The sequence below is a fragment of the Cricetulus griseus genome, chromosome 5 (assembly GCF_003668045.3).
Source record: "Cricetulus griseus strain 17A/GY chromosome 5, alternate assembly CriGri-PICRH-1.0, whole genome shotgun sequence".
NCBI lineage: Eukaryota > Metazoa > Chordata > Mammalia > Rodentia > Cricetidae > Cricetulus > Cricetulus griseus.
The window spans coordinates 20,591,199-20,618,878 of NC_048598.1; the positions used below are offsets into that span (position 1 = coordinate 20,591,199).

General features: G+C 43.5%; 1 protein-coding gene across 1 annotated transcript in view; it reads left to right on the forward strand.

The window, feature by feature from the left end:
* The first annotated feature begins 13,818 nt into the window (after positions 1-13,818).
* Positions 13,819-27,680, forward strand: part of Atp1a4 (ATPase Na+/K+ transporting subunit alpha 4) — a 35,005-nt gene continuing 21,143 nt past the window's right edge. Inside the window, exons 1-8 of the mRNA XM_027418952.2 lie at positions 13,819-13,968; positions 14,141-14,200; positions 16,880-17,083; positions 17,629-17,742; positions 20,165-20,299; positions 20,552-20,669; positions 25,871-26,139; positions 27,331-27,532. Coding sequence (XP_027274753.1) covers positions 13,819-13,968; positions 14,141-14,200; positions 16,880-17,083; positions 17,629-17,742; positions 20,165-20,299; positions 20,552-20,669; positions 25,871-26,139; positions 27,331-27,532 — 1,252 coding nt within the window. The remainder of the gene's footprint in view (positions 13,969-14,140; positions 14,201-16,879; positions 17,084-17,628; positions 17,743-20,164; positions 20,300-20,551; positions 20,670-25,870; positions 26,140-27,330; positions 27,533-27,680) is intronic.

The following is a 27,680-nucleotide window of genomic DNA, read 5'->3' on the forward strand; positions in this document are numbered from 1 at the left end:
TCATCCCACTCTACCATGTTCTCCCGAAGAGCTGAGGGTTACCCCAGCCCACCCTATACCCCAGCCCACCCTATACCCAGTCCTTTACTCTCACCTGCATTCTTCAAACAGATAATGCCCAAAGGTTAATTCTGTCTAATCCAGAAGGAAATTCTCCCAAACGGCCAGCCAGGTGCTCACATCTCTGGCTTCATTCCTCTTCCCATTCTTGCCTTCTTTAGCTTCCTACCTGAGTCTTCCCCTTTTCCTCCCCCTCAGACCTTGAAAACACAAAATTCTCCTTTTGTGAGTCCAAGAGCCTGGGGCCAGAAAGGGAAGCTGGTTGGGGAGGTTAGGAGTGTCTCCCAGCCAAGGCCAGTCAGGAACCTAGAGAGGAGAGCTGGGCTACCAAGGAGAGATTGGGACTTGCTGGCTGAAGAACACAAACAAAGAAAAGGAAGGCAAGTTTGTCCCCTTGAGTCTCCAGGTAGGTGGGATGGGCTCTGGCTCTGTGTCCTGCCTTTATAGGCTAACACTTGAGCAGATCAAATTCCCATCTTGTCAGACTAGCAGCAGGGGCAAGACCAGGAGGCAGTGTGCCACCAGGTGCCTGACTGACCCTTGGGTGGTGGTCCTCTTTGTCCACAAGGCTCAGGTGTCATGGAAGGTCCAGCTATCTCAACCACATGCTCTTGGAAACACCCCTCTCTTTAGAACAATTTCTTAAGCTCATCATGCTGTTCTGATTCCCTAATTAGCTCTCCCCCTCAATCCCCTTCATGCCTGTCCTGCTGAACCCATGTCATTTCCAGTATGGCTTAGCTGATCCTGGAAAAGGATGTCAGAAACTTTAGACACAGAGAAAATCTGAAGAGAATCTGCCTTTGACCTCTCAGATGCCAGGGCCACCACTCCCAGGCAAGTGCCCACTTTCCTTGAGACAGGAAGCTGGCTTCAGGTTCCTATGGAATAGAGCTTGTCTTATGTTTTCCCTTCTCACCTAACATTTTTGCTCTGTGGACAGCTGCCCGTTCTCTCAACCTGCCCTAAAAAGCATTGGATAGCTGGACCTAGATGAGTGAACCAAGCAAGTGATAGAGACAGCAAGAAAACTGGAAGGCCTAGGGTGGAACCATGAAGGACAAGACAAGAATTAGGCCAGACCCAAAGTGCCCCCCCCCCCTGCAAGGGCTTACTGTCTCATTGCAGTGAACTTTTGCTTTATCATAAGTCATGGCCTTGGCCTGGAAGTCTAAATAGGACACCATATTTATTTGGGCCTGATTAATTTGAGATCATTGACTTTGAACAAAAGTTTACCTTTGCACAATCAATAAAGAAGTCATTTGGTCAGTAAATTAAGAGCATAAACAGTATTGCTGGGAGTGGCATATTTAGTCTGTCTCCAAGTTTGCTTTTCAGGCACTTTAGAAGTCTCCCTTTAGAATCAGCAAGTGCATAGGCTAATTATCATCAGTCCTCATATATTTGATAAAGGAACATCTACAAGATCCTTACTGGTGACCCTCTGTAAGACTTTAGCTTGAAGTACTACATATGTACTTGAAAATAATAAAGTTGCATTTCTTTATGAAACAAAAGAGAAATGACTCCATGGTTGATTTCTTCATACTTGCCTCCCTCTCAATAGCGGTATTAGATGTGTGCTGTGTAAGGACTTGGCTTGCAAAGTGAACCCGAAGAAAGGGCAAATGTCTGGAATAGTAGGGAAATAATCTGGCCACAGACATGGGTGGGGGCGGGGGGAGCTGTGAGGAAAGCTGAAAGGGAAGAAGTTAGGTGCAAAATAATCTAGAAGAAAATGTAGCTGGGTGTTGGTGGCACACGCCTTTAACCCCAGCACTCGGGAGGCAGAGGCAGGCGGATCTCTGTGAGTTCGAGGCCAGCCTGGTCTCCAGAGCGAGTGCCAGGATAGGCTCCAAAGCTACACAGAGAAACCCTGTCTCGAAAAACCAAAAAAAAAAAAAAGAAAAAAAAAAAAAGAAAATGTAGTCAGAGCCCTCTTCCTCATGGGCAGTCCCACCAGGAAGCCACCAGAGTTTATCCAGGAGAGGACACAAAGCCTGTGGGTCTCTGACGGTCTATGAGATGCACAGCCATTTCTGTTTCAGACCAAAATCAGCCCACCCCCAATCTTAGAGGCATGGAGTGGAGGTGTTCAGTCCACCCCCAATCTTAGAGGCATGGAGTGGAGGTGTTACTCGGGGCCTCTGCGGCCAAGTCTGCACTGATTAGCAGTCTATATTGTACTCAAAGCCATCTTTAGGGGATGAAGCAAAGCACATACAGCCTGGAAATCTACCTGAGTAGATTTTGGCATCTTCTTGCACAGCATGTGTGTGATGGGCAGTACGGAGGGGCCCTCTGCACCGAAATGGGAAACACCTGTATGATGCACATTCCTGTAGGAATCAATGGGGATGGGAGATGGGGAGACACTGGCTCTTACAACCTACACCAGAATATCAAAATAACCATGAGAAGTCAGCTGCAGCCCAAGCTATGTACTGCCCCCTTTGTTACAACCCCTCGCTGTGGTGGTGATGGTAGGTACTTGTCATCCTAGCAGCTGTCGAAGTGACTGCAGCTCATTCTGTGCCTTTAAAGTACCAGTTTTCACCAGGCAGTGGTGGCACACGCCTTTAATCCTAGCACTCAGGAGGCAGAGGCAGGTGGATCTCTGTGAGTTTGAGGCCAGCCTGGTCTACAGAGTAAGTTTCAGGACAGCCAAGCTACACAGAGAAATCCAGTCTCAAAATAAATAAATAAATAAAATAACAGTTTTTGCTTTAAAAGTTAAGAATAAAACCAGATTAAAGCTTACTTTGATCTCCCCTTGATGGACCCTCTCCCAAGAACACTTTTCTTTCTCGTGCCTAGCTTTCCAGCCTTCATTCAGACATTAACTTAGATACCACCTCTCCTGGGAAGCGCCTTCATACCTGCCTCGGGCAGCTAGCATTCCTGGCATTTCTTTTCTATTGTTTGTTTTTACTCATAAATGCTAACTCAAATTTAAGTATGAAATGGATGCTAGATGGCTAGATAAATATATATTATAGTATATGCACATAACAGAGGCTAGAGAGAGGACTCACTGGTTAAGAGCGCTGAACACTCTTTCAGAGGGGACCAGGGTTCAATTCCTGGCACCTACATGGTGGCTCACAGCTTTCTGTTACTGTAACTCCAGTCCCAGATGGCTCAACAACACCCCCCTTTTCGGCCTCTATGGGTGCTGCATTCATGTGGTGCACAGACACCACATGAATGGGTGCTTGCAGGCAAAGCACCCATTGTCTTAGTCACTGTTCTATGGCTGTGAAGAGACACCACGCCCAAGGCAACTCTTACAAAAAGAAGCATTTAACTGGGAGATGACTTACAGTTTCAAAAGGGCAGTCCATTTTCATCACGGCAGGGGCATGGCAGCTTGTAACAGGCATGGAGAAGTAGCTGAGAGCTGCATCAGGCCTACCCCCACCCACTCCCCACCCACCCATCCCCATCCCCCTCACCCCCCACACCCCACCCTGTGATACACCTACTTCAACAAGGTCGCACCTCTTAATCCTTCACAATAGTCCACCAGCTGAGAACCAAGCATGCAAATATGCCAACCTGTGGGGACTAATCTCATGGAAATTACCACACCATACACACAGAATGCATAAATAAATAAATAAATAAATTAATTAATTAATTAAATAAATAAAATAAATAGAGACCCAACTACCTTCTAGAGGATCTAGAAGTCCAGAAAACTAATGACAGCAGCTATACCTTTGAAACCCTGAGAAAGAAATTAGCGCTTAAAAAATGCAAGCAGGTCTTTCACTTTTTGGTTATCGTTAGCCCAAGGTATTTTATGTTGTTTGTGACAATTGTAAAGGGTGATGTTTCTCTGATTTCTTTCTCCACCAATGTGTCATCGGAATATAGCAGGGCTACTGATTTTTTTGAGTTAATCTTGTATCCTGCCACTTTGCTGAAGGTGTTTATCAGTTGTAGGCGTTCCCTGGTAGAATTTTTTGGGTCACTTATGTAAACTATCATATCATCTGCAAATATTGAAAGTTTGTCTTCTTCCTTTCTAATTTGTATCCCCTTGATCTCTTTTTGCTGTCTTATTACTCTAGCCAGAACTTCAAGCACATTGTTGAAGAAATATGGAGAGAGTGGACAGCCTTGTCTTGTTCCTGATTTTAGAGGAATTGTGTTGAGTTTCTCTCCATTTGGTATATATTACTTTTATTATGTTTAGGTATGTTCCTGTCATCCCTGATCTCTCCAAGACCTTTATCATGAAGGGATGTTGGATTTGTCAAAGAACTCAAGAAGCTAGTCACCAAAACACCAAATAATCCAATTAAAAAGTAGAGTATAGAACTAAATAGAGAATTCTCAATAGAGGAATCTAAAATGGCTGAAAGACACTTAAGAAAGTGCTTAACATCCTTAGTCATCAGGGAAATGCAAATCAAAACAACTCTGAGATACCATCTCACTCCTGTCAGAATGGCTAAAACCAAAAACACCAATGACAGTTTATGCTGGAGAGGATGTGGAGAAAGAAGAATACCCCTCCACTCCTGGTGGGAGTGCAAACTCATACTGCCACTTTGGAAATCAGTATGGTGGTTCCTCAGGAAAATGGGAATCAGTCTACCACAAGATCCAGCAATTGCACTCTTAGGCATATACTCAAAAGAAATACATTCATGCAACAAGGGCATCTGTTCAACGATGTTCATAGCAGCATTATTTGTAATAGCCAGAACTTGGAAGCAACCTAGATGCCCCTCAACTGTAGAATGGATAAAGAAAATGTGGTACATTTACACAATGGAGTACTACTCAGTGGGAAAAAAACAGTGGAATCTTGAAATTCACAGGCAAATGGATGGAACTAGAAGAAACTATCCTGAGTGAGGTAACCCAGTCACAAAAAGACAAACATGGTATGTACTCGATCATATATGGATATAAGATATAAAGCAAAGGATTACCAGCCTACAATCCACACAGCAAGAGAAACTAGGAAACAAGGAGGACCCTAAGAGAGACATCCATGGTCCCCCCAGAGAAGGGGAAAGGAACAAGATCTCCTGAGCTAATTAGGAGCATGGGGGGAGGGGGAGTTAGAAAGAGAAGGGGAGAAGAGGAGGGGAGAGGAGGACATGAGGGAGCAGAAAGATTGAGTCAGGGGAAGAATAGAGGAGAGCAAAAAAAAAAAGAGATAACATAATAGAGGGAGCCATTATAGGTTTAAAGAGAATTCTGACACTAGGGAAATGTCCAGAGATCTACAAGGTTGACCCCAACTAACAATCTAAACAATAGTTGGGGGGCTACCTTAAATGACCTTCTCTGATAATGAGATTGATGACTACCTTATATGCCATCCTAGAGCCTTCATCCAGTAGCTGATGGAAGCAGACACAGACACCCACAGCTAAACACTGAGCGGAACTCCTAGAATCCAGTTGCAGAGAGGGAGGAATGATGAGCAAAGGGGTCAAGACCAGGCTGGAGAAACCCACAAAAACAGCTGACCTGAACAAGGGGGATCTCATGGACCCCAGACTGATAGCTGGGAAACCAGCATAGGACTGATCCAGACCCCCTGAAAGTGGGTGTCAGTTAGGAGGCCTGGGCAATCTATGGGGTCTCTGGATCAGTATTTGTTCCTAGTATACGAAAGGACTTTGGGATCCCATTCCACATAGAGGGATACTCTCTCAGCCTAGACACACGGGGAAGGGTCTAGGCCCTGCTCCAAATGATATGACAGACTTTTAGGATCCCCCATGGACTGCCTCACTCTCCCTAGGGAGCAGAAAGGGCATGGGGATAGGGTTTGTGGAGGACAGGGGAGGGAGGGGGAACTGGGATTGACATGTAAAACAAGCTTGTTTTTAATTTAAATTTAAAAAATGAACTGAAAAAATGCAAACAGGAGCTGGGGAGGTAGCTATCAATTGGCAAAGTGCTCCACACATAAGCATAAAGATCCTGAGTTCAGATCCCCCACTAAGCACACATATAAAAAGCCAGGTATGATTGCATGTGGCTGTGATCCTAATGCCAGGAGGTGCAGACAGGAAGATCCTGTTGCTTACTGGCCAGCTAGTCTGGCTGAATCAGGAAATTGTATGTTCAGTGAGAGGTTTTTCCCCAAAAAGTCAGGTGAGGAGTGACCGAGAGGACAAGCACATCCAGCATGCACATGCACCCTTGAATCTACACATTCATGAGCATTTACACACACACACACACACACACACACACAAAATCTACACACTCGTGAGCATTTACACACACACACACACAAAATCTACACACTCATGAACATTTACACACACACACAAAATCTACACACTCATGAGCATTTATACACACACACAAAATCTACACACTCATGAGCATTTACACACACACACAAAATCTACACACTCATGAACATTTACATACACAAACAAAATCAACACACTCGTGAACATTTACACACACACAAACAAAAAAATCTACACACGTGAACATGTACGCACACACAAACAAAAAAATCTACACACTCATGAACATTTACAAACACAGAAACAAAAAGCTTTATTAGCTAGGAGTAGTAGCTCACATCTGTAAATCCCAGCATTTGGGACATTGAAGCAGAAGAGCCACACATGTGAGGCCTGCCTAGGCTACATAGTGAAACTGTCTAAAAAACAACAACAAAAAAGAGCCAAACTATAACAAGGGAAAAAAAAAAACATTGTTTTTTGAAAGAGCACAAGGTGTATAACACCAACAAAGACTGTGGTGATTTGGATGAGACTAGTCCCCATAGACTCACATTTTTGCATGCTTGATCCCTAGTTGGTAGAACTGTTTGGGAAGGATTAGATGGTGCGGTCTTGTTGGCAGAGGTGTGTCACTGAGAGCCTTGAGGTTTCAAAAGTCCATGCCAGTTCCAGTTAGCTCTCCCTCTTTCTCTGCCTTGTGGTTGTTGCTTCAACAGGTGGGCTCTCGCTACTGTTCCAGGGTCAGACCCGCCTGCTGCCATTGCCCCCCCCCCCCGTGATGATCGTGGACTCTAACCCTCTGACTGTGAGCCCCAACAAACCTTTGCTTTATAAGTTGACATGGTCATGGTGTCTCTTCACAGCATCGTGAAAGTAACTGAGACACACAAAGGAACAGCAGCAACAACAAAAAAGCCATGGAAGCTGGAAGCGCAAAGTTACAGGATACAAAACTCAGTCAAATGCACCTTGAAATACTAGAAATGGAAAACAGAAAACAAAGGACTTGTTTTCACAACAGAATCAAAACAAATCGTGCTCGAGTCTTAATGTGTACAGCCTATTGTGTTAAAGAAAATTTAAAATCAGGATGACAAAAATAAAAATGTGAATACATGGGGGACTAATCCTGGCAGCTATTCAGGAAGACTGAAGGTGTAAAAGATAAGTTACTCTAGAAGAGTCAACCCAATATCAGCCCAAGGCTTCACTGTATTTTCATAAAACGTAACTCTCTGTTTGTGAAATTCAGCCGTAATGGTAACCAGGCAAGATTCTGAGTTCTTAAAGGGTAAATTAACAGGTAAGTCTGCTTAGCCTATTTAACCAAACAGGTTTTAAACACTTCAGGCCTCAGTTGACTTCATTATCAAAATCTTATAAAGATGGAATCTGAAACTCAGCCTTCATTTGATTTCGTTTCGGGAACCATTTGTGGACTGGCTACTCTGTGCCAGGCACTGCTCCAGAGACTGGATGTCCAGCCAGCGAAGGTTGTGGGGAATGGGCAATTAGCAAGTCAAGAGATAATGGGCAGGACAATCTCTGAGGGTCAAAGTGCTGTGAAGTGATGGATAGGGCTGGCCAGAGGCACTACTTTGTACTGAGCCATCAGAGGTTTCTCTGGAAAGGTAAGCTTTGGGGCCTAAGATCTGTGGATCATGATGAGCTTTCCAAAAACAACTGAATGAATTATGTCCCCTCAGCCTGCCTCTGGGAATCTCCCAAGGTTCACATCTAAGTGCTTCACAGGGATGCTGCATAAAAAGAAACTTTGTGATTTCAACTTCAGTTCCAACCTTGTACTTATTTGTTTATGTTTAAATATGTGTATAAGTGTTTGCCTGCGGTGTGAATGTGCACTACTTGCATACCTGGTGCCAATGGAGGCCAGAAGAGAGCACTGGATCTCCTGGAGCCGCAATTAGAGATGGCTCTGAGCTGTCACACGGGTGAGCGCTGGGAACTGGCTGGGTCCTCTGGAAGATCAGCCAGCGCTATTACCTGCTGAGAAGTCTCCCACCACCTCTAACCTTAAGACTTTTATGATTGGCATTAAAGACAAGATCTCATTAGGAAAGGAAATAGAATAGACATTTGTGGATGGATGGAAGGCGGCTGGAATGGGAGAATCAAGTGATGGGGGAGAGAGAGAGAGAGTTGTGGGAGGCAATATGGGAAGAGACAGCTAAAATTGAGGGGCATTTGAGAGGTAGTATGGAAACCTAATACAGAAGAAACTTTCTAAAATGCATGCATACATCAAGGTGATATAAATGAAATTGCCAAATTACGGAAGAGACAGAGTCCCAAGTGACCATCTCTTGTCATCAAATGAAGCTTTCAGTACCAGGAGTGGGTTACATCTAATTGAGTTTTTGGCCAAAGTGGACCCATGGGAACCCCCAGAAGCCCAGGCTGTTACCAAGACTATAGGTTGTTCCCCATAAACTGACAGCAAAGCCCTATTGCTGAAGATAACCTGTATAACTCATAGAACGTGAAGAAGTCTAGCTGATGCCTACACAGAGCCTTCACCTCTATGTTCCAGGGTCTTTGGTTCAGGAAGGTACTCCGCAGGTTATCAAAAGAGAAATGTAAACACCAAGCCAGCCTCAAACCCTTTGTCTACAGTGTACTCGCTGCACCATACATTAGGGCAATGGTGGCACAAAGCTTGTAGGAGTAACCAACCAATAACTGATCTGATTTAAGACCTAGTCCACAAGATAGAACCCAGAGCCAACACTACTTGGTAACCAAAAACCTGAGACAGCCCAGGGACCTAGGGTAAAACCAAATAAGACTGGTCTAAAAAAAGAAAAATAAATATGATGATAAAATCATTCCTAATGCCGTTCTGTTACACTCATAGTTAAGTACTTTGTTCAGACATCATCAGAGAAGCTTCCTCCTGCAGCAGATGGGAACAGATATACAAACCCACAGTCAGATGTTACGTAGAGAAGCGGAGACCCTGGAATACTCAGTCCTAAATGAGATGTCTCCATCAGGTTCTTCCCCTCAGAGCTCAGGAAACCTCGTGGAAGAGGAGGCAGTTAGAGGCAGAGAGCATGCGGGACACCAAAAATACAAATCCCTCTGAGTCAACATGAGCAAAGCTCATATGAACTCAGACTGAAGCAGCATGCACGGGGCCTGCACGGGTCTGCACCAGGTCCTCTATGCTCATATTATGGCCTTCGGCTTAGTGTTTTCACTCCTGAGTGTGTGAATGAGTGGGTCTCTGATTCTTCTGCCTTCTCTTGGGCTCCTTTCCCTTTGTTGGTTTTGTTATGGTGGAGGTTCCACCCAAGGCCCCTCCCTCCCCCATCTCCCTCCAAACCCTGCTGCATCTCAGAAAGCCTGCCAAATGATGGCCCCTCCCCCAGAGATGCTCAAGACCATTCCCACAGGGTATTTAAACTCCCCCCACCCCCACCCCCAGAGAATAGACAAGTGGCTTTTCCGGTCTCCCTTTCCCATCTCCTCTCTAGAGGGTTGGAAAGCCATCCGGGAGTGCTGTATCCATTAAACGTGGGCTTTTCTAATTTGGTTTGACTTGGTCTGATTTGGAGTGCTGCATCTGCAGAGAGACTTACAGGGGTATAGAGACTTTTCAGGTTTGTCTTGTCCAACTTTCATCTGATAGTTTTTATTTTATCATTTATATTTTATTTTGTTATTTTTTTAAATAAATGAATAAATGAGTGAAAACCTAGCCACTAGGGTAAAGGTTAACAACTAAACTGCCATTTACACCTGCTGGGAGAGGAAAAATTAGTTATTTTCCAGGGACTGACACTGAATCTATCAACCACTCCAGGGGCAGGCTCATGTTCAGGAGCAACTGACCAACAAATAATGGACTCCACTGTATTCTTGTGTGCTTTTATCTGGTTATGGTTTGGTTTTTGTTTCTTGTTTGTTTGCTTTTTCTTTTTGAATATTGATGTATTTTGTGTTCTAGGTTTTGAGGGTTTTATTTTTATAATTTTTTTCCCCTGAGAAAAAACTTAAAGTTGGGTAGGAAGGGAGGCCAGAAGGATCTGGAAGGCATTCGGGGAGGGGAAGAATATGATCAAAATGTACTTAAATTTCAAAATTGTTTATATAATAAAAATGTAAAAAAAAAGGCTGAGAAAACATTTGCGGTGTTAATGGCAAGAGAGTCCAACAGCTCAATTAAAAAAAAAAGAAAACAATGTAAAATTGAACAAATGATAGTATAATTCACAAAAAGGAAAATGCAATCCAGAAAACCCACCAACATATTGGAAAATACTTACACAGACAATCATTTTAAAAAAATGAAAACTCTGAGACATCAAGGTCACCCTGTGTGGAGGGTGGACTTTGTTCCCTCTTACTGCTAAGCTCCAGAGCAGTGCCCTTTTAATAGCAGTTGGCAAAATATTTTAAGATTTTAAATGAGCTTACCATATGATTCAGCAATGGAAATCGATTCTACAGAAATAGAGGCTAAAGCTACCTCTAACCAGTTTGCCACCGTGGCAATGTTTTCCATGGTTAAGAAAACAAACGGAAAATAGCCTATCAACATCTCAGCCGGGGGAGTTACTGGGCAAGCCATGGCCAATACAGACTATGGAAAGCCTGCAGGAGCTGAAAGACAAGCTTCATGCACCTGACAAGCTGATAAATGGAAGGATAATTGAATGGTGGTGTAGAGGATAAAAATGCATCTCCTCTTGGGTCTCTATTGGAATAAACATAAGAAAAACTGGAAAGACGGGCAACGTGTTACTACTGTCAGTTGTTCCCACCTTGGAACATTTGTGGGAAAGGAACAGGGGATTTCTGGGTTTTATTTTATACTCTGTTTTGTCTTGGTTTTTGTTTTTTGTTTGTTTGTTTTTTTTGTTTTTGTTTTTGTTTTTTTTTTTGAGACAGGGTTTCTCTGTGTAGTCGTGGCTGTCCTGGAACTCACTCTGGTAGACCAGGCTAGCCTTGAACTCAGAGATGCACCTGCCCCTGCCTCCTAGGATTAAAGGTATTTGTTGCCACCACCCAGCCTATACCTTTTTTAAATACAAGATCTCACTATGCAGCCCAAGCTGGTCTCAAACTCAAGGCTCTCTTGGTTCATGAGTGTTGAGATTATTTTATTTCATATATAGCAGAGGAGATGTGTGTGTGTTAGTGTGTGCATGCGTGTGTGGAGGTCAGAGGCTGATACAGGGAGTCTCCTATTGCCCTCTACCTCAACCCTTGAGACAAGGTCTCAGTGACCCAGGAGCTCACTGATTTAGCAACAGTAGCAGGCCAGCCATCCCCAGGGATCCTCTTGTCTCCATCTCCCTAGCTCCTGTGAACACAGACATATATCTATCACCACACCTGGCTTTTCATGTGGGTGCTAAGAATTGAGATCCCTGGGCCTGCATGGCAAGCTCTTCACAGACTGAGCTATGTCCATAACCCCATTTGTTTTCTTCTTTTTACTAAGAAGGAAGACAATCTCTGAAGGAAAGAGACTCATCTCTGTTCTGGCCGGGAAGGCGAACAAGTGTGAAGGACCCCATTGGTATGATAGATGCTTTTGGTTCCATCATAGCCAAAACCACAAGCAACCAAAACACAGTTAAAGAAATATCTAATGCTAGGCATTGGTGGCGCACGTGTTTAATCTCAGCACTCGGGAGGCAGAGGCAAGTGGATCTCAGTGAGTTCTGAGGCCAGCCTGGTCTACAAAGTGAGTTCTAGGACAGCCAGGGTTACACAGAGAAACCCTGTCTCAAAAAACAAACAAGAAACAAACAAAAAAGAAATATCAAATAACAGAAATGTATGTGATCTCATAACTAAAAAAAATAATAAAAATGAGCTGCTTCAGATCTTTTTGAATAAGATGTTAAAAATAATTAGCACAATGCACTAACAATAAAAAAAGGTCATGAAGAAGAGTGAGAGGGGCATATGCGATGGTTTGAAGGGAGGAAAGGAAAGAGAGAAATGTTGTAATTATATTATCATCTAAAACATTAAAAAAAGATTAAGGCATAATTAGTACATAAATGTCAAGGCGCTTAGTGAGATATTAGAGAAGGTAAACAGAAGAGATAAACACATAATTTAATTTTATACATTTATTTTGTGTGTGTAGGTGCATGACATAAATGTGTAGGTCAGAAGACGACTTGTGGAAGTTGGTTCTCTCCTTCTACCATGTGGGTCCATGGGGATCCAACTTGGGTCATCAAGTTTGACAAATGCCTTTACCTACTGAGTCATCTTGCTAGCCAACACATTTTAAAGTAAGGGAATACTGCATATCATGTGGGACAGTTGGTTTTCACTGGGAAGAGCTGCACATTTAGCTGTGTGTAAAACCATTAATAGTGAATCCAAAATATCCACTGACCATACACCACAAACTGACAGGTTATTCTCTGTGTGGAGTAAAGGAGGCTTCTTCAAATGTTCCACTTGCGACCCTTCTTTTCCTGAAAACTCGTTACACAAATTGCATACTAATGACATGGATGTGCTTCTTTATCTTTACATAAAGAATTAAATATTGGCTGAATATTTGTTATTGCCCAACCTTACTTTTCAGAGTTGATCAATATTTTCATTTTATAATCAATCGCCAGTGCTGAGAACACTACTTCTCATAAATACATAGAACAAAACACGAGGGAAGTATATCTCAGAAATTGTTTTCTGTCGTGTTTCTGTAAGAACAGAAAAAAATTGTATGTACAGGAAAAACATTGAGGGTGGAAGTGATGGCTCAGTGGTAAAGAAACTTGCTACCCACATCTGAGGGCTTGAGCTCCAGCCCTAGGACCCAAGTTGTCTTCTGATCTCCACACATGCACTATTATATGCATGCATGCAACACACACACTCTCTCTTCTCTCTCTCTCTCTCTCTCTCTCTCTCTCTCTCTCTCTCTCTCTCTCTCATCTCTCTCTCTCTCCTGTCTTTAGTTTTTGAGCCACCTAACTGGAGTATCCCTAGCTTCAGAAGTCACAAGACCAGACAAAGGCTTTGTTTTAGTTTTTCTGTCTGATCTAAATTCTTTCTGTGGCAGAATCTGCTCCAGTCATCCTCACCCAAAGACAGAGGTTTGTGTGTTCTTGATTAGATCTTTCCTGAGCCCATTATGATGTCAGGCCTAGGCTGTTGTCATGGCACCCACAGGACCTAGGGCTGGGGGCACCTGGCCTGCCCAGAAGCTCACTCTCACCTGGGCTCCCACCGCACTTGCCACCTGCTGGGCCCCCTTGTCTTCATCATTTAGGTACCCAGGTACCCTCCATGCCATCTCCCTCTTTGCCTCCACCCTCTCTTTCAGAGTCAGCCTGGCGATTCCTTCTCTACCCTTGCCACTCATGCCTGCCCCCTCACTGACCTTCCCTTTCCCACGCTGCTCAGGGACCCCTCACCTCCAACTCCTTAACCCTTCCTTCCACTTGCTCCCACACCCTTGTGCTCTTGGCTTTCCTCCCACTAGATGAGCCGGGCCAGCTATACCTAGGTCAGTCACATCATGGAGCCTGAAAGGGAACAAAGTATAGCGATCCCTCAGAGGAATGAGAGTCCAAGACCTAGCTTGAAGCCTGTAACACTGAATAAAAATCTGCATAAAAGGAGAAAAAAGAAGAAAGATTTAGAAGAGCTGAAGGAAGAAGTGGCTATGGTGAGGAAACCCAAAGCAAATTGCCTTTGGAACACCCCAGCCTTCTTTCTGCCTGATTGCCTTCACTTCCCACCTACAGGACAAAGCACGCTCTCCCTTCCCACTTCCTGCTTCCTCCCTGCACCTGATCTGAGATCACCATCTCACCTTGATGACTCTTCTGTCCCCTCAGGATGATCACAAGCTAACCTTGGATGAGTTGAGTGCCAAGTACTCAGTGGACTTGACCATGGTGAGTAAGAACTGTCTGAAGGAGGCAGAGGTCCTCACTGACTTGAGGCCACAAACCCAAATTTGTACCTCTTTTACCCTCAGCCCTGCGAAGTTCCGCAAAACTCTTCTTGGAAAAGATGACCACAATAACTACCCCAGAGAGAAGCTACGGGTAGATAGGATGGTTAGGGTATGCTTTTGTTTATCCTCTGGGCCTGTTTATATCCTTAGGATTTATCAAGGTCTCCAAAGAGCTTTGCTCAGGTAGAAATAACATCAGTATTTGCCATGGTAAAATTAAAACAGGCAAATTTTAGAAGTATTTCCCAGTTCATTTACAAGTAGGATAGTTGCTGGGAATGTAGCTCAGTGGGAGAGCCCTGAGTGGGACGCGGGGTTCAACCTCTAGAATTTCAAAAGAAAGAGAAGGAAAAATAAGGGTTTATTATAGGCTGGTAGCAATAATATTTTTGACCAATAACTTTGTTTTTCAAAAAATTAGTCATCTTATATTTTATAAACATCTTTAATATCTAGCTTTCTAATAGAAAAATCTGAATTCTCCTATCTTTTGGTATGAAATCTATTGGGATATATCATGAAGTCTCTGGAAAACTTGAAATGTCAGCATTCTGTCAGGGTGACAGAATACCTCAATCTGTGGTGATTTGAATGAGAAGGGCCCCAAGGCTCATATGTTTGAATGCTTTGTCCCCAGTTGGTAGAACACTTGGGAAAGACTAGAATATGTGGCCTTATTGGAGGAAATGTGTCAGAGGCTTTGAGGTCTCAAAAGTCCAGCCACTCCCAGTTAGCGATCTCTCTCTCTCTCTCTCTCTCTCTCTCTCTCTCTCTCTCTCTCTGTCTCTCTCTCTCTCTGTCTCTCTCTCTCTCCCTCTCTCCTCTTCTCTCTCTCTTTTCTTCTCTTCTTTCTCTCCTCTCTCTCTCTCCTCTGCCTTATGCCTGTGAATCAGGACACAAGCTCTCGGCTACTGCCTGCCAGCTGCCATGTTCCCCATTGTGATAGCAATGGACTCTAACCCTCTGGAACTGAGAGCCCCAATAAACTCTTTCTTGTATAACTTGAATTGGTAACGGTGTCTCTTAACAGATGTAGAACAATAACTTAAGACAAACAATGTAAAGAAGGAGAGATTCATTCTGACTCATAGCTCTGAGGGTTCAGATCATGGTCTCTTGGTGCCACTTTCTTTACCTTTTGGGGAGGGAGGTGAGCCCTAACTGTGTAGCCCTAACTGTCCTGGAACTTGTTTTATAGACGAGGCTGGCCTCAAGCTTACAGAGATCCACCTGCCTCTGCCTCCTGAGTGCTGGGATTAAAGGTGTGTGCCACCACCGCCCAGCAGCACCACTATTTCTGAGGTGTGGGGAGGAAGGAAGCTTGTGATGGAACAAAGCTGCTTACCTCAGGGCAGATAGAAAGGTGAAGGAAGAATCCCAACACACCTTTCAAGGGTACCTTTCCATGGCCTCCTTCCTCCACCTAAATTGTCTCCTAATATTCCTGCCATCACTTGGGAACCAGGTCATTTGAAGAACATTTTAAGAGTCAAACCCTAACATCTATCATACAAAATTTTTTTTTTTTTTGGAGACAGGGAATCACTGTGTAGATGAGGCTGTCCTGGAACTTGCTGATCAACCATCCATTCTCAAGAACAAGTCAAGAAGACAATAATTTAGTATTGCTATTAAAAGCTTTGGGCCAGCCAGGCGGTAGTGGCACATGCCTTTAGTCCCAGCACTCAGGAGGCAGAGGCAGGTAGATCTCTGAGTTTGAGGCCAGCCTGGTCTACAAGAGCTAGTTCCACAACAGCCTCTAAAGCCACAGAGAAACCCTGTCAAAAAAAAAAAAAGTTTTGGGCCTTGAGAGAGTATTGGTGGCCCCTTGTGTCTTTTTGAGGAGAGGCTAAGGGAATGGCTAGTAAGTTTCAGTAGATTCTATTGTCTCATAATATAAAGGAGAAAGCACGGAAGTATGTGCATAAGACTAGGATGAAAATTATGTGTTTATGTCTTTAGTTTGATTTTCCCTTGTTTCCACATTGGACAGCCAAAGTGTAAATGCCAGTATGTCACCAGCATCATGGATCATAGCCCCAGTTAGGCTGGTCCACCATAATCATTTCTGTATGTTTGTTTTCTGACTGGAGCTCCCCAAGAGTATTCTTTAATTTCATTTATTAATCGATTGATTGTACCTATGTTTGTGTGGGGGTGTAAATATGCCACAGCATGCACACAGAGGTCAGAGGACAACTTGTGGGAATCAGTTCTCTGCACCCTATGAGTCCAAGAGTTGGACTTAGGTTGTCAGGCCTTGCTGCATCCACCCTTACCTACCCATTAAGCCATCTCACCAGATGGAGCATTCATGATGGTATTCTCCGTGCTTATCAACCTACCAAGCCCCAAGATAAAGAACTCAAGTTCAAATGTTTGTAAACCAATTCATAAACAAATGAACAAACCAAAAAATCTCTCTATAGGAATGCTAAATGATACCCCTTTTATACAATACAAATTCTAAAATTCTACCTTCTGGAGGAAGAAGCCTTGGAAGCACATTCAGAGGCCTGCCTTGGGGGAGGGGCAGGCTTATACTGAGACTCTAACCAGTATATCCTCCTTTATTGTAACTTTGCTTACTTTCCATCCCTATTTATTCTCCACACAGGGTCATAGCCTCAAAGACGCCCAGAAAATTCTGGTTTTAACTGGACCAAATTCACTAACCCCTATCCCTACTATTCCAAATTGGATCAAATTCTGTAAACAGCTATTTGGTGGCTTCTCCCTTCTGCTATGGACTGGTTCCTTTCTCTGCTTCCTGGCCTACGGCATAAATCTACACTACAACGAAAAAAACGAAAAAGATAATGTGAGTTTGCTCATCTTGTTCTATCCAGTGTAGTCTGCGCTAAGCCCCAGAAACTCTTGTGTTCAGCAGCCTGGAATTCCCGAAGTCTTTTGGTCCAAATCCCCAATAGTTCAGAACTTTCTAGGGAGGTTCCTGATCCATTTTGACCCCCTACAACCTCTCATCTAGAAAGCTTCTTCTGGTCCTTGGCTCCCTAAGAGGCATTATTCCATCCGTTTTCCCACCCAGCCATCACCTCAGCACTTTGCAGCCCTTTTTTCTTACTCAGACCATCAACTTCATCTCTCACTTTCCCTGGTTCATTATCTACCTCCCACTAACACACTGTCTGGCTGGGATTTTTCTGACCACTCATCACAATAGCTCAAGTTTCCATTACTAGGAAGCTGTGTGTGCCAGCACTGTCCCTGATTCTTCCCAGCCCCTCTGTCCTGCAACTCAGTCCTATGATTTCCTCCATCCAGAGGAACTTGTTGCCTTAGCAATCCCTGAGGATGAAGAGAGAGAAAAGGATGTGTTAATGACACTTTCTTCCCTGTCTCCAGCTGTACGTGGGTGTTGTACTAGCTGTTGTGGTCCTCGTTACTGGCTGCTTCTCATATTACCAGGAGTCCAAGAGCTCCAAGATCATGGAATCTTTTAAGAACATGGTGCCTCAGGTAGGTAGGACTTGTGAGGGAGGATCTACTGAGAGGAAATGCAGATTGTGACCAATTATATAATCACTCAGTCCTCTGGAGACCGTAACCCACTGTGGGTGCCCTGAGTGAGGCTGGTGATGAGGGAGCCTGGAAATTACCAGGAGAAAATGTAAAACTCAGGTGATATCACCAAAGAATTGTCTAGTCTGAAAGTGATAAATGAAGAAAGGCCCTCCCCAACTCAAATAACATTCTACTAAAAACAAAAGGGAGACGCTGGTGGGTAGGTGACATTAAAATCAGTGAACTTAGCCGGGCGTTGGTAGCACACGCCTTTAATCCCAGCACTCGGGAGGCAGAAGCAGGTAGATCTCTGTGAGTTCGAGACCAGCCTGGTCTACAAGAGCTAGTTCCAGGACAGCCTCCAAAGCCATAGAGAAACCCTGTCTCGAAAAACAAAAACAAACAAACAAACAAACAAAAAATCAGTGAACTTGCAAAATGTTCTAGCTTAATAGAAGCTAAAAAAGACATGGGGGTATGAATATCCTGGTAAAGATACACGTCCTAGGCCTGATGTTGTGCTGTCAGACAATGCCTCAAAAGACATTTTGGGTCAGGTGAAGATAGCTGGAATGTAGAGAATAGATCTGAGTATTGAATCAGTGTGAAACCTGCTGAAACTAAGCACTGTATTGTATAAGAGAATAGTATAGGGGCCAAGACGCAGCTCAGCAGTTAACAGCACTTGTTGCTTGCATTGGCTCATTTTATGTAAACCTGACACACAAGCTAGAGTCTTTTGGAAAGAGGGAACTCAGTTGAGAAAATGTCCCCACCAGATTGGCCTGTGAGCAAGCCTGTGGTACATTTCCTTGACTGTTTGAGGTGGGAGGACCCAGCTCACTGTGGATAGTGCCATCCCTGGGCTGGCGGTCCTGGGTTCTATAAGAAAGCAGGCTAAGCAAGTCATGGGAAGCAAGCCAGTAAACAGCACCCCTCTATGGGCTGTGCATCAGTTCCTGCCTCTGGAATCTTGCCTTGAGTTCCTGAGTTCCTTGGATAAATGAACTGTGATGTGGGAAGTGTAAGTGACATAAATCCTTTCCTCCCAACATTGCTTTTGATAGTGGTGTTTATCACAACAATAGAAACCTAAGACTTTGCTCTTGAAGAGGACCTGGGTTCAGGTCCCATACCCTAATGGTGGCTTACATTTGAACTCCGGTTTCAAAGGATTTTCACCTTCCTCTTCTTCTGGCCTCACAGGCACCAGGCATGAACACAGTGCATATACATATATGCACATAAAATAAAATAAATCTTTTTAAGAGAGAGAAGATAACATAATTCTTAGAAAATAAACACGAAGTGTTTAGAATAAATTGTCAAGATGCATGTAACTTAGAGATAGAAAAGGACAAAACAAATGAGATTAAAAGCTAGTAGATGGAGATAGGTAAAAGTTTTATAGGTGTGCTTGTCATTATTTTCTTTACTAAAACTTTTCAGGAATTTAAAAATTATTTTCAAGTTAAATTTTTGTAAAGGTTTCTGGAAATAGTTCTACAGCAGATTGGAGTCTCCAAATGCTTAGAGGTTTAGATGCTTAGAAAATCTCCAAAATCATGCAACAGTATTACCATGTTCTAGCCTTGGAGCCTAAGGTTTTCTTCTCCCTTTAATGTCAACATAATTTAAACTTTTCCTCCAATAAGAGTTTTGACTGGGAACTTGGAGATTATCAGGTAGCACTGGTTGCCTAATTTGCCACGCCAAACATGGCTTTTGTCTCAGTTCTCTGTTTGGGCTACTGCTCTGGACTGAGCTGACTTTAGCTTGTGCTAGGTAGAAATATAAGGATAACCTTATTCACTTCTCGGGAACCTCAGTTGAAATGATTAGGTTGTTTGGGGCTCTGGCTTGTTCATGGGAGCAGAGGTGTGCCCAGGAACAGCAGGGCAAACCTTAACATGAAAGCTTTGTTTGTTTGTTTGCTTATTTTTGGTTTTTCGGGACAGGGTTTCTCTGTAGCTTGGAACCAGTAAACCAAGGCTGGTTTCAAACTCACAGAGATCCACCTGCCTCAGCCTCCTGAGTGCTGGGATTAAAGGTGTGTGCCACCAACACCCTGCTCATGAAAGAATTTTTTTAAGCCTTTCTTTGTACCACATTTGCTAATATATTATGTCGGGGGCAGGAGATTTACATGACCAAGTCTACATTTAGGAACAAAGAGGTAGATCCCACCTCTTAATGGAAAGGCCACCAAAGTCACATTGCAAAGGTTCTACAGACAGCAATGGTAGCAATATGCAATCTGCCAAGCTCCTTTCAAATACGGTGGATTAGAAAGGAGACAGAAATGGAAACTTTTAGGTTTGGAGCAGGATAAGCAAGGCAGGAAGCTCCATAAAAATCCTACATTATCTTCCTACAGCAAGCTCTAGTAATTCGAGACGGAGAAAGGATGCAAATCAATGTAAAAGATGTGGTTTTGGGAGACCTAGTAGAAGTGAAGGGTGGAGACCAAATCCCCGCTGATGTCAGGCTTATCTCTGCACAAGGATGTAAGGTGAGGAGATACAGAGAGCTGTAGGAGGTAGCCTAAGGCAATGTGTGGTTCTAAGGTATGAAAGTATGATCTTGTTATTCAGAACCTTGAGATGGTGATGAGAATGGTTTAGAAGTGAGACAATAAGGTATGGGGGGGCATTTGCATTTCTCTGTATGTTAATGATATGACTGTTGTAATAGGTGAGGTGGTGTCCTCAGAAATGAATCTCTCCTCTGCTTGCCTTTTAACCTATCCTCCTTCCCACCCCAGGTGGATAATTCCTGCTTGACTGGGGAGTCAGAACCCCAGGCTCGCTGCCCTGATTGCACCCATGAGAACCCTTTGGAGACCAAGAACATCATCTTCTTCTCCACCAACTGTGTAGAAGGTGAATAGTGTACCATACACAGCACAGACCCAAAAGCAGAGGTAGAAACAAATGGCGTTTTAAAACCTTCTGTTTCTAAAGATTTTGTAGTAGGAAGACAGTTACCAAGTTGGCTTCTCCTTCACTCTGGAGCTTGATGGCCTTTGGCCAAAAGTCAACACCACCATTTCCAAATTTGCCTACTGATATTACTAAAAATTGTTACCCAGGGATTGCTTATGGACTACATGACATAAAATACAAAATACTTAGTATAAGGTCTAATACACTGTCCGTGCTCTATAGCTGTTGACAATTGTTTTAGCTGATGGAGAGATGGATTTATGTGTTGAAAATTGCACAATATGGAGGAAAGTTATCCATCCTGCTAGATCATTCTCCTAACTTCTTTTTACCTTCCAGAAGTTTGAGTTACTAGAGGTGTCCCTCCAGCTTTACCATTCAAACATGGGCTTTGTCCCTAGAATGACAGTAAGGCATCCCCAAACCAGAAGTTGATTCTGACCAAAATAATAACAAAGGACTTGACATCATTATGTCACTTTCTCCATCACCCTTTTCCCTTAAAGAAACCTAAATATACCCTGGAATCCACTTGCAAACCATTATTAATGCGTAAGAATAAATGTTTTGTTGTCTAGAAACAGCTGCTTTTGGCTGAATGCATAAATGCATATAGCTACAGTGTCAACTATTATAAACATCTTTTCCGATTCTCACAATATCACACACAAAAGTCTAAAGTTCAAAGAAATTACATGCTCACCATATTTGAGAGCATGGCTCAACAGAAAAGAGGAAGATTAGTGATTCTAATGCAAGTCTGTCTCCAAAAGGCCATGTTCTCTCTCCCACTTGTCCACTCTGCTCAGCACTGAGGTTGCTAATAACCTCTCCTCATCAATTCATTTAACTTGAAAATACCGTAGTAATAACCATGACATTCGTGGACATTAACGAAGAATCCAACCAGAAAAAATTGTATTTCATGGTTTGTACACAATATATAAAATATATAATTAGTTGAATGGACAGAAAATGTAAACTAACAAGATTTCTCTAAAAATACTGAATTTCTGCTGTTACAGAAATTTTTGTATTTTTTGCTGAGATTTATCTTTCTGCAGTGGGTATTTTTCATCAGCTACGTACATGCTGTAGACAAGAGGGCCAGGGAAGAGTGGGTGACAACACTGTTTCAGTTGAGAAACAGGGGTCTATCTGAGCGAAAGCAGATTTAATAGGCAAACAGTACCCAAATGGAGCTAGGGTAGAAATAGCTACATTAAGCTAAATAATTTTGCTTTTTGAAACATGTCAAGCCTCACTATGTAGCTCTGCCTGTCCTAGAACTCGCTCAGTACTCCAGGCTGGCCTCGAACTCACAGAGATCCTCATGCCTCAGCCTCCTGAGTGCCAACGTTAAAGAAGTGTGCTCCCATGTCTGCCTCTTTTTTTTTTTGCAACTTTTTTATGCATTTTTATGCAACTTGCTCAGTCATTTTCTTTCCTTAGACCAGTTTCCACTTTAACCTTTGCCCTAGACCAATTTAAAAATTAGTTACATAAATACAACTTTAGCCTTGTCTCCCAGCTGTCATTGCTGTAGACCTTGATGGGCAATGGCACAAATGCATCTCTGTGTTCCCATGCTTCTGGGGAGCCTGAGCTCTTTCTCTGATGATGCATGGAAGGTATATGAGGGAACAGTCTAGCCTAGGATGCGGTATACCTGCACTTACCAGTCTTCTAGTTTGATGCTAACCTACCCCACCTCTAGACATATATGGACCATTTACTGTCTTTCATCTTTTCAAGCTAAAGCATCCCATAAAATAGATTTAGATGACATTATAGCCACCCACATGCACACTATCAACAATATGAAATTTGTTCAGTGTCTTTTAGGTCATTTTAGTATTTTCATGAGGGTTCGAGGTACTCTGTCAACCAGTTCAAATCTTATCTTTAGGGTGCTTTAGAGTGTGACCTTTTCCAGGGTCTCCTTCCCCACAATACTAGCCTGATCCAGCTGAGAACTCTACTCCTAGACTCCTTTTTAACATATTTTTAAAATTTTTATGTATGAATTGTGTGCCTGAGTGTGTACGAGTCCCAGTGTATTCAGGAGTCCAAGGAGGTCAGAGAAAGTGATCCCCTCGAACTGCAGTTATAGATGGTTGTGAGCCATCGTGTAGGTCTGGGTACCAAGTCTAAGTTGTCTGCAAGAGCAGTAAATCCTCTTAACTGGTGAGTCATGTCTCCAGCCCCATGATCCTGGACTGTTGCTGAAGGTGATTCTAGAACTGGAGGCCCCCAACTACTCCCTGCCCCCGTGTGGGGGAGCTGCTCCTCCTGGACCACACTTACAATTTTATACTAGATTCAGGAAATCTTTTAGTCACCTGAATGTAAGAATAAAGTTGAGTGCCTAGCCTACCACATACCCAACTTTGTTCTAGGCTCTTTTGAACATATTTAATTTCATAGCTTTGTAGGTAAATTATTTCTTCTTCTTCTTCTTCTTCTTCTTCTTCTTCTTCTTCTTCTTCTTCTTCTTCTTCCTCCTCCTCCTCCTCCTCCTCCTCCTCCTCTTCCTCCTCCTCCTCTTGCTTCTTTAGACAAAGTCTGACACCATGCCCACACTGTCCTTGAAATCAAGGCAATCCTCTAGCCTCAGCCTTTCAAATGCTGGATTTCTAGTGTAACCCACAACATCTGGGATGTGCTTCATCCCAATTTAAGTATGAGGAAACTCGAGTTTCTCAGGGAACAGAGCTAGTTATTTAGAATGTTGGCCTTTCTGCTTTTTCTATGGGTTTCTTTCCTTGGTAATTCTGATTTGAATGGTGGGAGTGGCAGGCACAAATGTAAAGCAAGAAGTATGGTTTTCGACAATCTTGTCTCAAGATTGTCAGTGAATGTCCTGTACCACTTGTGGGTAAAGTCAACCTTCTAGGTAGAGAGCAGAGCTGGAAAAGCCCAGGGCACGGCTGTTATGGCCTGAGCTACCCAGCAGAGGTCAGACTAGCTCTAGCCAGAAAAGCAGGGAGGGGGCCCCTCAGGCAGAATTTCTCAACTTCTAACCCTGAGGACTGGAGGGAGAGCTCTTAGTTGTGAGCAGAGAAGGGCTGAACCATGCACTGTAGGATGTTTAGCAGGCTTTGGCTTCCACCCTATCTTTTTCTGTCTGCACAGAATTCGGTGTCCTACTGTAGGGATTCCCTATCAGCTCTCCAAAACTCGGTCCAATTTTGACACTATCTGCCTCAAAATAGCATCAGATGAGGGCCTAATCCCATGGGACTCTTTCTACTTTAGATTCTAATCCAAGTAATAGGTTGTCATCCATACTTGTGACAGATTGACTGTCAACTTGGATTCCTGTGACTTCTTCCTTGAGGCTCTCAGAACTCAGGGATGCACTTGGCCTACATTTCCCATCTATTACAGTTGATAGGCTACAAGTGAACACCCAGATGGGAGACATGCATAGGGAATGGTATGTGGGCTCTGTCTCTTCTCTGGATGGAGCTTTTGCATCCTCTCTGGGGGTGCTATCCTCCAGACAACTCCATGTGTTTCCAGTCTGGAAGCTCTCCAAATCTAGGTGTCCTGGCTCCCCCCCACCCCCCGCCCACCCCAAAGCAGGGTTTTCTTTCTCTGTAGCTTTAGAGCATGTCCTGGAACTCGCTCTGTAGATTAGGCTTGTTACGAAAAATCTTTCCGCCAAAAGCCTCTGAGCCCCACTGCCACATGTGCGCTTTATGCCAGCTGCCTGCCCGAGTTAGGCCCAAATGAATACACAGAAACTTGTATTAGGTACAAAGCTAATTGGCCAATGACTAGGACTTCTCATCTGTTAGCTCAATCTTAATTATCATACATCTATATATTTTATAAGACTTATCTTATCGGACGCCTTATTGGCGTCCCTCCTTGCTGGTGGATCACATCGTGCCGCTGGAGCAGGAGCGGAGGGGAAAAGAGGGAACTTCCCGTTTCTCCTTACTCAAATATGAGTCTCCTTGCTATGTCACTTCCTGCCTGGACCACCACTTCTCTACTACTTCTCCCAGAATCCTCTTTGACTCCTAGTCCTGTCTAACTTCCTGTCTCATTGGCCAAACAGTATTTTATTTAACAATCAATAAGATAAACATACACAGTACATTCCCCATCATCTCCTCTTTTCTGTCTAAATAAAAAGAAAGATAACTTATCTAATAACTGAAGAAAACTATAATCAACTCTATCTTCAACTCTATCAAAGACCACAGAAGGATAATATATAAACTCTAGAACTGACAGAGACATCTGGCTACCTGGGCAGTCACCCAAATTTCCTCTGTAACGTTGGGCATCCATCTTTAGCCCATAGGCCACAGTGTCCCACTTCTGACACCATTCTGTTACGATAAATCTTTCTGCCAAATGCCGCCGGAGCCCCACCACCACCACGTGTGAGCTTTACGCCAGCCGCCTGCCCGAGTTAGACCCAAATGAATACACAGAAACTTGTATTAGGTTTAAAGCTGCTTGGCCAATGACTAGGACTTCTCATCTGCTAACTCAGTCTTAACTAGCATAAAATATATTTAGAAGACTTATCTTATTGGACACCTTATTGGCGTCCCTCCTTGTTGGGATCACATCTTGCCGCTGGAGCATAGGCTGGCCTCAAACTCACAGAAATTCACTTGTCTCTGCCTCCTGAGTTCTGGGGTTAAATGTGTGCACCGCCATTGCCTGGCCTTGTCTTGACTTTTTGATGGATGCTTTAATACACAGACATGACTGATTATATCATTTGCCATTGGTAATCAACTCAGCCTTCAGCCTCACTCGTCTCAGAAGTTGAGCTGAAGTTGTGAAAGTCCACCATGTAACCACTTAGTTGGTTCCCCTGGCAACTCCCTCTTCTTGTGGCTAGCCAAGAACCCACCAAGAGTGGCCCCATTAAAACAAAAGGTTCTCTTATCACCTAGGGAATTCCATGGCATTTAGACACTCTGTGCCATCTATTCCTGTCACCCCAGAAATTATGAAGTGTTGGGAACCAACTATGACAACAAGAGATTCTCCTAGCAACCCAGTCTAAGGATTTTATTTCTATGTTAATGGCTGGAGGGAAGTTATGGAGACAGGCATTTCTTACTTTACCATGGGTATGGTATCACAGCTTTTTCCTTTATTCACAGGCACAGCCCGGGGTGTTGTGATTGCTACAGGAGACAACACAGTAATGGGCCGAATTGCTTCACTGACATCTGGCTTGACAATGGGCCAGACCCCCATTGCTGTTGAGATTGAACACTTCATTCATCTGATCACAGCTGTCGCTGTCTTCCTTGGTGTCAGTTTTTTTTCACTCTCACTTATCTTGGGCTATGGCTGGCTGGATGCTGTCATTTTCCTTATTGGCATCATTGTGGCCAATGTGCCTGAAGGGCTGCTGGCCACTGTCACTGTGAGTAAACAAGGTGGGGGGTAGCCTCTGGGCAGACAAATAACCCCAGGAGAATCAAATCATGAGTATGGATTTTGTTGTTGTTAAACATCTTAAGTGTAAGCCATTACATTCCCATACCTCCTCCTCTTCAGTGAAAGGGGAAGCAAGATGCAACAGAGAAAAAGTGCACTCTGTCTCAGGTGAATTGGCTGTTAAACTTGGTCTCAAGTATTCATTAGTTTTTAGAGAGAGACTAATTTGCAATTACAGAATCCTACTGGAAAGGACTTCAAGGCCATTTAAAGTCAACCTTTGAGCGAACACTGAATGTTCTCTATAAAAATCCATGAAAGATAATTGTGGTTTTTGTTTTTGTTTTTTTTTCTTCTGAGAATGGAGAACATAGCTCCTCTCTTTATCAGTCTATTTTGCTGTTTGACCACTTGGTTATATTTCACTGTATTGAGCAGAAATATTCCCTATTTCATCCTACTTTCCCCAACTGAAATAAGTTGATTCTCTGTCTCCTACGTTCTAGTCCCCCCCCCATCTCCCTTTTGATGTAGTCACCATGTCCCCTCAGATTCTCCAGGTAATCTTTTCCTTAACCATTCTTCCTACGACAAGGTCTTAGTTCTTTGTCTTACAGTTGTTTGGGGTATTCTCTAGTTTTTTTTCAATATTCTTCTTAAAATAGAAATAAGAATAATGTTTAGGGTATGTTTGGACTAGTTTTTAAAACACTGGGACTAGTGACTGCAATTCCACAGTTGGAATTCTATGCTTACAGATTTTTCAAGGGCTTTTCAGTATTGTGACATTTCATTCCCTCCTGCCCAAACTTTTCTGAAACTACTGGAAAAATGCTGGCTCTATACACAGCGCTGTATACCATAATAGAACATTACCTCTCTATACGGTCCTTGGAGAGACTGGATCTGAGAGAGAGGAAGTGGCCCAGGATGGAAAAGAGGCTCCTGACTAGAAAATCTAACCACCTTCTGGGGAAGGGGCTTTTGCTCTATGACAGTCACTCAGGTGAAGGAAGACACCGAAACTCTTGCCATAAAGCACATATCTAAATCATTTCCTCAGTATTCTTTTTGATGGTCACAGGTGGGATGTCTAAAGACTGGGCTAGGATAAAAAGGAAATAAAAACAACAGGATTTCCAAAGCAACCCATTCTTTCCCCTTTTGGTGGCTTTAGGTGTGCCTGACGCTGACAGCCAAGCGCATGGCTCGGAAGAACTGCCTGGTGAAGAACCTGGAGGCGGTGGAGACACTGGGCTCCACATCCACCATCTGCTCGGACAAGACAGGCACCCTCACCCAGAACCGCATGACGGTGGCCCACTTGTGGTTTGACAAGACTGTGTATGAGGCTGACACCAGTGAGGATCATACAACCGGTGACTAGTGGCATTAGAAGCCAAGAGTAGGAGGATTTGGGGTGGGACTGTTAGGAAAATGACAACTCCAGACAAACAGGAGAGAGTTGGAGAGTGGAAGGAGAGGAGGAGGAGGCAGTATTTGAATATGAATAACCTCCTGCCTTGA